The sequence below is a fragment of the Balaenoptera ricei genome, chromosome 12, assembly GCF_028023285.1.
Source record: "Balaenoptera ricei isolate mBalRic1 chromosome 12, mBalRic1.hap2, whole genome shotgun sequence".
Lineage (NCBI taxonomy): Eukaryota > Metazoa > Chordata > Mammalia > Artiodactyla > Balaenopteridae > Balaenoptera > Balaenoptera ricei.
This window is the reverse complement of record NC_082650.1, coordinates 14,513,456-14,525,833: the sequence shown is the minus strand read 5'-3', so window position 1 is coordinate 14,525,833 and position 12,378 is coordinate 14,513,456. Positions and strand designations below refer to the sequence as shown.

General features: G+C 44.6%; 1 protein-coding gene across 2 annotated transcripts in view; it reads left to right on the top strand.

Moving 5' to 3' along the window:
- ESR1 (estrogen receptor 1) overlaps nt 1–8,496 on the top strand; it is a 263,766-nt gene extending 255,270 nt beyond the window's left edge. For both annotated transcript variants that reach the window (XM_059940977.1, XM_059940976.1), the window contains exons 7-8: nt 2,032–2,215; nt 6,362–8,496. In XM_059940977.1, coding sequence (XP_059796960.1) covers nt 2,032–2,215; nt 6,362–6,596 — 419 coding nt within the window. In that variant the 3' untranslated portion in view covers nt 6,597–8,496. The remainder of the gene's footprint in view (nt 1–2,031; nt 2,216–6,361) is intronic.
- The last annotated feature ends 3,882 nt before the right edge of the window (nt 8,497–12,378 follow it).

Here is a 12,378-nt window from a genome sequence, read left to right as displayed (position 1 = left end):
TGGGGCCCTGGAGAGGCTGCCCCTGACCCCTCAACCCACTGGCACACACCTCCCGTGCCATCCGTTACCTCCTGGCCAACACCAAGGCCACTAGACATTTGCCCATTTTTCTAGTGGACACAGTCTTTCTCAGAAGCCCACACGGAACATAAGTAATCCAGCAATTTCTTTCTCATCCCACTGCCTGTCCACTGCTTACTCATTCTGTGCTCAATTTCCTTTGGATCAGAGCGCCTCTGGGTATCAAAACTACATTATTCTATTCTAGTGCCTGTAAGCCAAGAGCCTGACCATTCTGGTTTTGCTATTGTTGTATTTGTTTTAAATGTTAGCCCTTTTCCATTCCAGGCAATTACAACTGTATTTACTGTAAGTTCCTCTGTGTGGGTGTTTTCCCCATTCCCAACCTACAGGCTGCTGTGTGAGCAGTAACTCATACTGCATTACAAGTACAAAGTCGGGGATTCATAAACTTGGGGGCCTTTAACTTGAAAATACCAGTGAGGATGGGGGGAGGGGAGGAGAAGAAATATACTTATGGGTGGGCCAGTGGGCTCGTAAGACCAAAAAAAAAAATGTTGCTAAATAGACGTACATCTTGAGAAAAATACCACGTCATCTGCCCCCTGTGAGATGATGCGTTTGGGTAGGTTGAGCTGATTTCTGCAGTGTTTACTTGATAGAACAGCCATCGTTGTGGTCCCAAGACAAGAATACTCCATCCTGCCCTCCTTTCGCTTTCAGTACTTCTCACCTCTTTATCACTCACCTTCCTCTGCTCCTTGGGCTGAGCTCACAACTTAAGTCAAAGAGTCAGGATTCTTTCAGTTGCAAGTGACAGAAACCCCACTAACACTACCTTAAGCAAACAGGGGATTTATGGATTCATGTGTTAGAAAGGACATTATGGAAGCTCTAAGGTCAAGTGAAAAAAGTAAGAACCAGGACCTTATGACAGAAAACAGGATTTCTCCCTTCCCTCCCCTCCCCCCTCCTGCCTCCCCTGCGTAACTATCGCCTCTGCTGGTCGCTGCTGGGCTCCATTCTGCAGGGGGAGCTCCACGTACCTGGAAGTTGGCGCTTACAAGTCCCACATTCTCATCCTCCCGGTGCCTCCACCCTAGAGGAAGGAACTTCCGCCCACAACTTCCATATACAAGCTCAGAGAAAGCTCTGGTTGTCTATCTCGGGGCTAATACTATCCAAAAGGATAGAGTGACCTGATTGTCTAATTTCAGCCTTGAGTCTACCTGTGGCCCCGAGAGCAGGATTTATTACCAGAAGAAAGGCAAGAGGGGGAAAAAAAAAAAAAAACCATGCCTGGCAGTGAAAACCAGCAGTTCCCGGGGTCCTCTCTACCCTCCCATCATAAACCTTTCAGCTGAGTATGAAAAGTACGAAGTCCCCAAAGCTGACCTGAACTGTAACAGAAAATTAAATCCTACCTGGAAAAATTGCCTGTCAGTCACTTAGCAAATCACTTTTGCTCTCTCTGTGCCTCTCACGGAGAGGTCACGTGTCTCCTTAGAGTCTCCGCTATAAAACCGGATGCAGAGTCAGCACACTGGCTCATTCTCCACTCTGCTCCATCCCGTCGAGTTTGCTCAGCAGGTTAATGCAGCTCTCTGCCCTTCGGACTCTTCATGTGAAAAGGAACACTAATGCCTCCTTCGTGGAGTTGTCGTTAGCGTTGGGGACAGGCGTGTCAGAGGAGAGGTGGCTGGTATTAACCATCACGGCCCCAAGGCGAACAGTGCCTTTCCAGGGAATCTGGATGACAAATCCTGGAAACTGGCTCCCACACAGGGGGCCACATGAGTTTCCTAAACATGTGCTCTCACTCACGTACATTCCTAAGGAATTTTGCATGGTTGCCTGGACCGAATAGATCGCGAACTTCCCCCCGTTGCCGGGCGGGGGCGGGGTGGGGGGAGGGGCACTGGCTGAGTCTTACGTCCCACGCACATGCCCAGCTTCCTGGACCTCATCCTCTTTGAGCTTCTCTCTCTCACTCTCTCTCTGCACATTCAGGAGTGTACACATTTCTGTCCAGCACCCTGAAGTCTCTGGAAGAGAAGGACCATATCCACCGTGTCCTGGACAAGATCACAGACACCTTGATCCATCTGATGGCCAAAGCGGGCCTGACTCTGCAGCAACAGCACCGGCGTCTGGCCCAGCTCCTCCTCATCCTCTCTCACATCAGGCACATGAGGTGAGGCGTCCTTGGGTTTCCCATGGGAGAGACGTAAAGAAATCAAGCCCCCAACAATATGTTACAGCTGGCCCAGGACGGGCTGATGCCTGAGAACAGATAACACACTCGGGACGGTTCCCGGCACATAGCATAAAGGCTGTGGGAGGCTAGCAGAGGGAGGCAGTAACTCTGTCTGGGGTGTGGGCGGGTGTCAGAGAAGCCTTCAGAGAGGAGATGATACTTAAACGCTCAGTTTGGCGCATGCGCAAGATCTTAAGCCGGGGAAGAGTGTGCAGGGTGCAGCTCAGGGGAGGAGGGTCCCGTTTGGTTGTTCACTCTGCCCCAGCCAATCAGGGGAAGTCTGCGAGCGCACTCGTCCTCGGAAAGCACTGCGCACGTCCATTACTGTTCCTGTGCCGCACTCTCCTTACTTACAAGTGGAAATTCTAAATGAGGGACTCTGGGTCCAAACGCCTCGTGGCTGGTCAGCGTTGACTCCTCCATCCCTCTCAATCCATTCTTGTCACCCCCGTTGCCATTACCCTTGCCCGAGCCACCATCATCTCCTCCTGGATTTCTGCCCCAGCTGCCTAACCTGTCTCCCTGTCTTCAACTCAGAGCCTTTCTAATCCATTCTCCACAGTAGAGCCAGTGTGATCATTCTGATACCAAATCTTATCACATTGCTTTCCTACTTAAAGCCTTGAAATGGCTTCCCATTGCTTTTAGATGAAAGTATAAATCCATTTATTTTGCTTATAATCCTTCTTATGCTCTAGCCTTACTTAACTTTTAGGACTTCCTGGTAGTCTGGGCTGTAGCCCTAATCAGCTGTTCTCTGAGTCTAGGGGGACTTCCGCTTCAGGCTGCAGATAGGCTGCGCAGCTGTTTACCTCCTCTGGGCTCACGTACACATCTGCGGGTCAGCTGATGGAAGCAGGGCACAGCTGGGAGACTGTGCATCTAGCTGCAGGCCTGAAGGTTGGCCAGGTGACTACCCTGTGTGCTTCTTGCCCTCCTTGTAGCCACAGGAGAGCTGGGACATGTTCTCCTCATATTGATGGCAGAGGCACAAGAAAGTGAGTCTGTTTGGGGAAGTGCATTTTAATCTTTTAGTTAAGTCATGTCCACGAACATTCCACTGGCCAAGCAAGTCACATGATAAAGCCCAAAGTCAAGGATCATGGACACATGGCACAGAGAGTGAATCTTTCTGAACAGTAAGCTAATCTATCATAGCTTAGATACGACTGCTTGCAGGAAGCATCTCCTGACCCTTAACGCCTAGGTGAGATTTATACCCTGTTCTTCCTGATTGTTACTGCTCATTTTTTATCTTTCACCACCATTAGACTGTAAACTCTGTGAGGCAGTTATCACAACCCATTTTGCTTACTCTGTGTACCCGGTACCACCTAGCATAGGGCTTGGCACGTAGTAACTACTCAATAAATATTTTCTATAGAAGGATGATAGCAGAGGAAATAGAGCCTTTCTGTGCCAGAAGGTAAAAGTGGCCTTGTTTCCATTCTAAATGGCTGGCCAGAGGCTTAGTGGGTACCATTCCCGTGAACAGAACCCAGCCTGCAGGGAAGAGATGAAGAAAGTATCGGATTCTTTACTCCAGAAAGGCCACAACAGTGGTGAAGTGATGACACTCGGGCGTGATGAAGTCTCTATGACCTTGTGCTTACACCAGAACCCCAGGAATGAAAAAGAGATTCTGCTTCTTAGTGGCTATGAGGGAAGAGCCAAGGTGTCTAGAAAGAGTTAGATTAATTTTTAAGGGGTCTTCAGACCTTGAGACTGAGTCAAATGGCAAGAAGTTCATCCCATCAAGGTCCCAGGTGCCTCCTTTTCTCGAGATAACTTTGCCAACTGTTAGCTTCTTGAGAAAATAAATGTATCTTTCTTTCTTTGTATGTCCCACAGTGCCTTACATGTCGTATATGCTCACAACATTATTCCTGAGTGAATGAGTGAATAAATGAATGAATGAACAAATTACCTGAGGTTTTTCCTATGAATTTGAAATTCACAAATGATGGCTTTCACTTGGCAAAGTTGGGGAGAAAGTGACTGCAGTCTCTGTTCTCAGGGAGTCCCCAAGAATCCCTGTGTCACAGATGAAGGACTCACATTGGCCAAGTTGAGTAGGTGACTGCATTTGGAGTACACATTTTCAGTCCTTTCTCATCCATTTCTTTTGATGAATATTACACAGAGGGAAGAGGGGGATAGATCAGAATAACATAACCCCCTACCAAATTTCCTGACCGAGAGAGTAACCTTCCCCTTGAAGAAAATGTATTAGCTCTATTCCAAGCTAGGAATTTCACTGATGTAGAAACCATGTATCACAGATGAGGGTTTTTTTTTTGTTGGTAGGAATTGCTGAATTTTCAAATCCATAAACTGCTTGTCAGCATTAGCCAGCCTAATTAGTTAATACCAAGTATATTTGCACTGCATATACAGGCCTTGCTAGTTTTACTGGCAACACGTGGCCAAGGGCAACGGCAGCGAGAGTTCCTGTTTGAATTGTGTGACGAGCTGGAGAGAAGTTGCTACTCTATTGCAAGCTTTGAGCTTTCTCTCTCTCACTCTCTCACACACACACACACCCACATACCAACAACAATATTATGGTGCCTCATTACAGCCAATCTAAATCACAGAACTCTGTTGTGTTAAGCTTGGCCCCAGCCATATGTTGTTATTCAGAGCATTTAACACCAGATTTCATCTGATGGTAAATGTGATTCATTAGGTTGCAAGAGGAAGACGGTGTCAGATCCAGGGGCATTTAAATTTAACAGCATTTTAAATTAAAACAAAAACAAAAAAACAAAATCCCACTGAAAAACGTAATTTAGGTGGTTGTGTTATATGGCCCTAATCACTTTGATGCTGTGTTTTCATGGCGCATCTCCAGCTAGGGCTGACTTTTCCCCTACTGAAAATGCAAATATTTTTTAGGATGTTCTTGGTCTGTCTACTCATGATCCATGATTCTTTTTAAAGAAATGTCAAGCTAGAGAATAGTTTTTTTTTTTTTTCCTGGTGGTAGTGTGGTGGGGACAGAGCAGAGATGTAGCTGGTGGAGGACAGGGCTGGGGGTCGGGGGAAGAGTAGTAAAAGGAGAAGCACCATTTACATGCATTTCCCTAGGTCCATCTATCCCGTATTTTCTGAGCATTTACCATGTTCTTGCCACTGTTGGAGACCTACAGGATGGACAAATTGCAGCCCCTCACCGAACTTGCACAATGTGTGTTGGGATGTGGGTTGGCAGTGTGTGTGTGTGTGTGTGTGTGCACATGCTTATGGAACAAGAATAAACATACATACAGACATACACACATAGGAGAATTTCAGGTTGTCATAGCGCTGGGAGAAAAACAGTAACATGAAAGCCAACGGCTAAACCTGCAGGGCCTGGAACCAAATGCCACTGGGGTCATGGAAGGCCTTTCAGAGGAGGTGGCATTCGAAGATCTGGGGGAAGTTCATCCAGGTGTGGGGACAGCAAGTGCAGATACCCTGAGTCTGGAAGTCTTGCTTTGTTTCTTTAGGGCCAGCATGAAAACTAGGTGGTTAAAGGGAGCAGGCTAGGGAGAGAGGCGGGACAAACCATGTCAGTTGGACCTTGCATAGCACGGACAGAAATTTAGATTTTATTCTGAATTACATGGGAAGCAACTGAACAGTTTGAAGCAAGGGAACTTCTTGAATGGTTTATTGCACATTTAAAAAGCTCTTTCCTGGAAATCTAAAAAAGAGGGGATGTATGTATACGTAACTGATTCACTTTGCTGTACAGCAGAAACTAACACAGCATTGTAAAGCAACTATACTCCAAGAAGAATTAATAAAAAATAAAGTAAAATAACAATCTAAAAATAAATTAATTAATTAAATTAAAAAATAAAAACTCTTTCCTACATGGTAGCCTATCTCATCTGTTCTCTTTTTAGGTGTAATTGCGATAGAGGGAAAGAAATTCACCTGCATAGTAAATCCTAAACTGGCTCTTTAAATAGGAAGAAAGGTTGGCATATCAGTGTCGCTGGGGTTTTTCTTACTTGCCCTTCCTCGGCATTTCAGCAGTCCCGGATCTGGGGATGGTCTAAAGTGGTCCTGTCTGTGTCTTCCCGCCCACAGTAACAAAGGCATGGAACATCTGTACAGCATGAAGTGCAAGAACGTGGTGCCTCTCTATGACCTGCTGCTGGAGATGCTGGACGCGCACCGCCTGCACGCCCCAGCCAATTTCGGGAGCGCACCCACGGAGGACGTGAACCAGAGCCAGCTGGCCACCGCCGGCTCAACTTCATCACATTCCTTGCAAACGTATTACATCACCGGGGAGGCAGAGAATTTCCCCACCACAGTCTGAGAGCTCCCCGGCTCCCCCCACGGTTCTGAGAATCCCTGTCGCACTTTACCCACATCATGCATCACTCTAGCCGACTTCTGCCCCTGCACACACTCTGGCATGCACCCAGCGCTGGCTTTCTAATATGGGTGGCCATTCATTTGCTCGCTCAGTTCTAAGTGGCACGCCTTCTTTTGGGAACAGCCAAAGGGATTCCAGGGCTACTTTCTTTGTAACAGCTCTGTCTCTCTCTCTCCCTTTGCTACCTTACTCAGCATGAGGATTCCCTTAGCGTTTCATGACTGAGCTCCGTCTACGAGCTGGGCTCAGATGACTGTGCACTTTAGCTACTTGTGACCCAAGGCCTGGAGAGTGGACATTTCACCTCCGTGAATGTGAAGCACTTTTTAATGGCTCTTATTTAAGCATAAGCCACAGGAAAGAATTGAAAGTGGCTCCTTTAATTGCTGACTTGGAGAAAGCTAGGTCCAGGGTTCATTATAACATCCTCTTGTATTCCTATAGTAACATATCATTTTATTAAAGTCAGACCTTAAAGCTTCTGCTCTGTTGCGTGGCTGTAGCAGAATAGCCGGTGATCGTCCAACCACTTCCCCTATAGGAATACAAGATGCACACAGGGAAAGAAGAGCCCCCAATTGTCAAGACTTGGTCAGCTAAATACACTGCACCTTCAGATTTGCTGAATGCTTTACCGTTAGCTTTTGAGAGCACTAGGTATAGGTCATGGGTTCCAATTAATTCTTGCTTCCCATGGACCCATGGAAAACAGCAAGTTGATCCCAGTTAAGTTAAGTCACCTCCACATACACCAGTTTCTTTGTGAGAGATAAATTCTTGTTTTTTGGGTTTTTTTTTTTTTTCATTTTATAAAAGAAAGCCCTCTCCCCCCCAGGACTTGCAGTAAATGGGCTTCAGGACCTGTTCTGGTGTGATCTCACTCTTATCAGCAGAGGGCGCTCTGCTCGGCTCTTCCTGGTGTGTAACTTACAAGGTGAATCAGTCAGGTGTAGCGCCCAGGCTATGACCAAGGGCAGTTTAAATGCGCAGGCACCCTGGTGACACTTTTAGCCCTGGAGCACTGGGCTTAATAGTAAATGTGCACGATTCTTGTAGGTACTAGAGACCAAAGAGGAAAGCAGGGCAGAAACTGGATAAAACTGTGAGGCTCGGGGTGGCGCTGCCACAGGCCGCAGCCGCTTAGGAGTGCTACTGGCAGACCCCATACTGCACTGCGGGGCTGCCCTGGGGTCCACGGGGCAGTCCTCCTGTTCCTCATCTCCCCGCATGGCCCAGGTTGGAGGCACACTCTGAGCCGGGGAGGAGGGCCAGGACTGGAGCGCTCCGAACTCAGGCTGCCTGGGGCCTGGTCAGACCACACCTGCCCTTGGTTGTTCAGAGCTCATCCAAAAATCAGGGTTTGGCCTTGAGGGGAAAAACAAACAAACAAACAAACAAGCTTCCCTAGAGTCTATTTCATTAACCTTCATAAGCCAAGAAAGCAAGACTAGAATTGGGCCACAGGAATCCTTAAACCTATAGGCTAAACAAGAGAGGCCTACGCCAGCCACAGGGCAGATTTCCCTGGGTCTTTGCTTCTCTAAAGCAATTATGGATTATTTCCCCTTTTCAGCTAAAAAGAAAGTTTGGTTTCCTCTGGTGACCGCATTGTCTGTAACTCAAACCCCAGTGATTGATGGGCAATGTGTTAGCCAACAACCCAGCCAAGCTTCTAGGGCTTCTCTTGGGATGCCCGTTTCAAAAGTGGATTTCATCCATTTCCAATGACCCAATCAGTGATCACCAAAGGACTGGGAACCTGGGAGGGCCAAAAAAAAAAACCAAGTTTTTTTCACAAGTGCATCTAAATTTGGGGGCAATTTTATGTATCAATATCTGCAGTAAGAATGTTTAGAACATAATTCTTTTGTTGTTTTTGTTTAAGAAGCACCTTATATAGTATAATATATATTTTTTTGAAATTGCAATGCTTGTTTGTCAGACAATTGAATGTAGTAATTCTGTTCTGGATTTAATTTGACTGGGTTAACATTCAAAACCAAGGAAAAATGTTTACTTTTTTTGTATTACTACCTTGTGATGTAGTCATTGATGCCTAAGGCCTGGTGATTATTCATTTAAATGAAGATCACATTTCATATCAACTTTTATATCCACAGTAGACAAAATAGCACTAATCCAGATGCCTATTGTTGGATACTGAATGATAGACAATCATATGTAGCAGAGATTATGCCTGAAAAGGAAAATTATTCAGGGCAGCTAATTTTGCTTTACCAAAATATAAGTAGTAATATTTTTGGACAGTAGTGAATGGGTCAGTGGGTTCTTTTTAATGTTTATACTTAGATTTTCTTTTAAAAAAAATAAAAACAACAAAAAAAATTCTAGGACTATAGGTGATGTAATACCAGCTAAATCCAAACAATAATCCAGTGGAGGGTTTTACATTATTCATCTGAGATGTTTGTATTCATGTTAAGATACTACTACATTTGAAATGGGGCAGAGAACACCAGATGGTTGGTATGTTAGCCCGGGAGTTTCAAGTAATTTTAAAAATCTCTTCTTATTTGAAGTGCCACTAATGGACAGCTGATACTTTGCCGCTGACATTACTCTTGGGTGTAGGGAATATGCTGTATTTTTTTCCCCCCACTCTGAGACAATTTAAAGTTTGAAAGCCGTGGTCGATCGGGGTGGGGTGGGTGGGTTAGGGTAGGGTGGGGAAGTGGGTTTAGGAATTTGAAGAATGGGAAATATCGTAATAAGAGTCTTGAAAGTATTTTGAAGCAGATCAATACTGGCGCCTGGGGTATGCACCAGGGTTCAGTATTTCACTTGTGCCCTGTTAACCACAAATAAGTAGCTGTATCTGACAGCCATTCAGATACAATGGCAGCTTGAGTTCTAGGGAAGAACTAGTGGCATCTGCAGTACAGTCCAAGGAATAGCTAGTGGTCTGTGTTTCTTTTAGCCATTGCCTAGCTCCAGGCTTGCGGTAATGATTCTGCAATGCTGTCATGCAACAGAGAGGCTAGTTCATCCAAAGAGAAGACCCTACGTAGGTTGCAAAATCCAGCCCCTAAGGAAGTGTAGTCGTTGATTAGATTTCCCTATTAACCTTACAACTATCTTTAACCATGCCATATCCTATGCCTTTTGGGGGCTGAACAAATAAGGGACTTACTGATAATTTACTTATGATCCCATTAAGATGTTCTTGCGTTAAAATCTTATACACTGAAAGGGCCGCTGATTTAGGCCACTGGTTCATGAAACCAATTCCAAATCCCTTCCTATTCATACTTCCCAACTCTGCGGTGGACTGTGGATACTGGGAGTGATCACTGGGACCATAGTAATGTCTGATATTCACAGGCAAATTTGCTTCAGGAAGCTAGTTATTGGAAAGACGAATAGAGTCATACGTAGCTTCTGAGACAACCGTGATTCTCTTTGGTGCAAGTCTTGGGAGGATGATTCAGATGACACTGCACACCTCCGGGATGAACTCCCTGAAAACTTACTCTCAACTGGAGCAAATGACTTTAACTGTGGTCCCAAATATCCACCTTTTCATTAGTGTTATCTCTGTTTCTAACTGCAGTTCCTTTCCATTTGGATTAAAGTGAGTGTGGCCTCTTTCTAAGTCACTTAAAATTGTTTTCTAAGTACCTGCTGCCTCTATTATGGCACTTCAATTTGCACTGTCTTTCAGAGATTCAAGAAAAATTTCTATTCTTTTTTTTTTTTTTTTTGCATCCAAATGTGCCTGAACTTTTTAAATATGTAAATGCTGCCATGTTTCAAACCCATCTTCAGTGTGTTTTTACAGAGCTGTGTACCCTGGAAACCACATACAGCCCCATGAGCAGGTGCCTGAGGCACGGACCCCTTTGCATTCACAGAGAGGTCATTGGTCATAGAGACTTGAATTAATAAGTGACATTATGCCAGTTTATGTTCTCTCACAGCTTATAAACAATGCTTTTTGTGCACTACAAATTCTTCAGTGTAGAGCTCTTGTTTTACGGGGAAAAGCTCAAATGCCAAATTGTGTTTGATGGATTAATATGCCCTTTTGCCGATGCATACTATTATTGATGTGATTCTGTTTTGTTGCAGCTTTGCTTTGTTTAATGAAACACACTTGTAAACCTCTTTTGCACCTTAAAGAAAGTAAAGAATCCAGTGGGATGCTCAAGCACCTTAAACAATTTTCTCTACCTATTTGGTGTTCAAATAAAGAATTAAATGAAAGACGTTTGGTTTTTTTGTCAGCTCCCTTCTTGCTGGTGGTTCAGCACTGCCCAAGATCAAGGATCAAGGTGGTGACATGCATCTGTAGAGCACAGTGAATGCAGATGATCAGTCTGATGCCAGGCTCCCCTCCAACCCCACCTACCTCCCACCCCAACCCAGGCACAGAAGGGAATGTGTGGACCTTAGAATCAGGCAGCCCTGGCCATACTTCTTGGCTCCGGCACATACAAGTTTTATGACCATTGGTCATGAATTTTCAGAGCCTCTGCTTCCTCATCAACAAAATGGTGATAGTAACACCTAATTCACAGGGCAATTGTGAAGATTATATGAGGTGCTCATTGAAATAGTAGTTGTTTTCTAATGCTTGATCCCAACCCCTTCTTTGCGGGGAAGAAGAAAGAACGAGTGAATGGATAAATGAATGATCTGAAACTTACGTAGTTGCTCGGAAACCTCTCCCCCATCATGCACGTGAAGCAGGAAAGTGGTTCATCCCCACCCCATCCCACCTCTGGTTTCCATTTCACGACTCCCTTCCCTTTGCAGAGATACCTGCTTATTCTCTTTTCCCCATTTTCTCTGTAATTTAACTGGTGAATTGGCAGGGGGAGTGGGGGGGGGGCGGAAGATAATGTGACAATTGAGAGGCAACATAATTCGCACGTAGGCTCTGCAACTAGATTAGTCAGTTTGAATCCTCATTCTATCATTTATTGTGTGACTTTGGGCAAAGTAATTTCCCTGTGCCTCAATTTCTTCACCTGTAAAGATGGATAATAGTGCCACCTGCCTGGAAGTGTTGCTGTGAAGACTACACGGGTTAATTCACAGAGAGCATTTAAGGACAGCAGCTGGCACTGCTTCTCCCTTTCCTGAGTCCTCTCCAACTGAGTGTCTGCACTCTCTCCATTATTAGGATGAGTTTAGTTTTTTCATTGTCTGAGTCATTTGGTTTCCAAGAAGCTTATTTTGTTTTCTTGTTCTATTATCCCTGCACAAGTTCTTCAGTCCAGATTTTCCTTGGTTTCCTCATATCTAAAATGTAAATAAGAACAATACCCACTTCATAGGGCTATTACGAAGATCAAAAGAGATAAATGTCTCAAGTGCCTGGTATAGGACCTGCCCATAGAAAGCTCTCAAAACATGTTAGCCATCATTATTATAATGGTTATTATGCTCTGTGAGCATTTACATTTAATGGAATCATTGATAGGATTGGATTTACACTTGCCATTTTGTTATTGCTGCTTTGCACATGTCTCCTGTCTTTTTCATTCCTCTATTCCTCCTTACTGACCCCTCCTTTGTTTTGGTTAAATAAATATCTTTAGGGTAATATTTTAATTTTTGTTGATTTTTTTTACTATTTTACAATTATTTTCTTAGTGGTTGCTCTTATACTATGTATCTTAACCTATCACAGTCTATTTTAGATTAATACTAACTTAAATTTGATACAATAAAATAAAACTCTTTGCTCCAATATAGC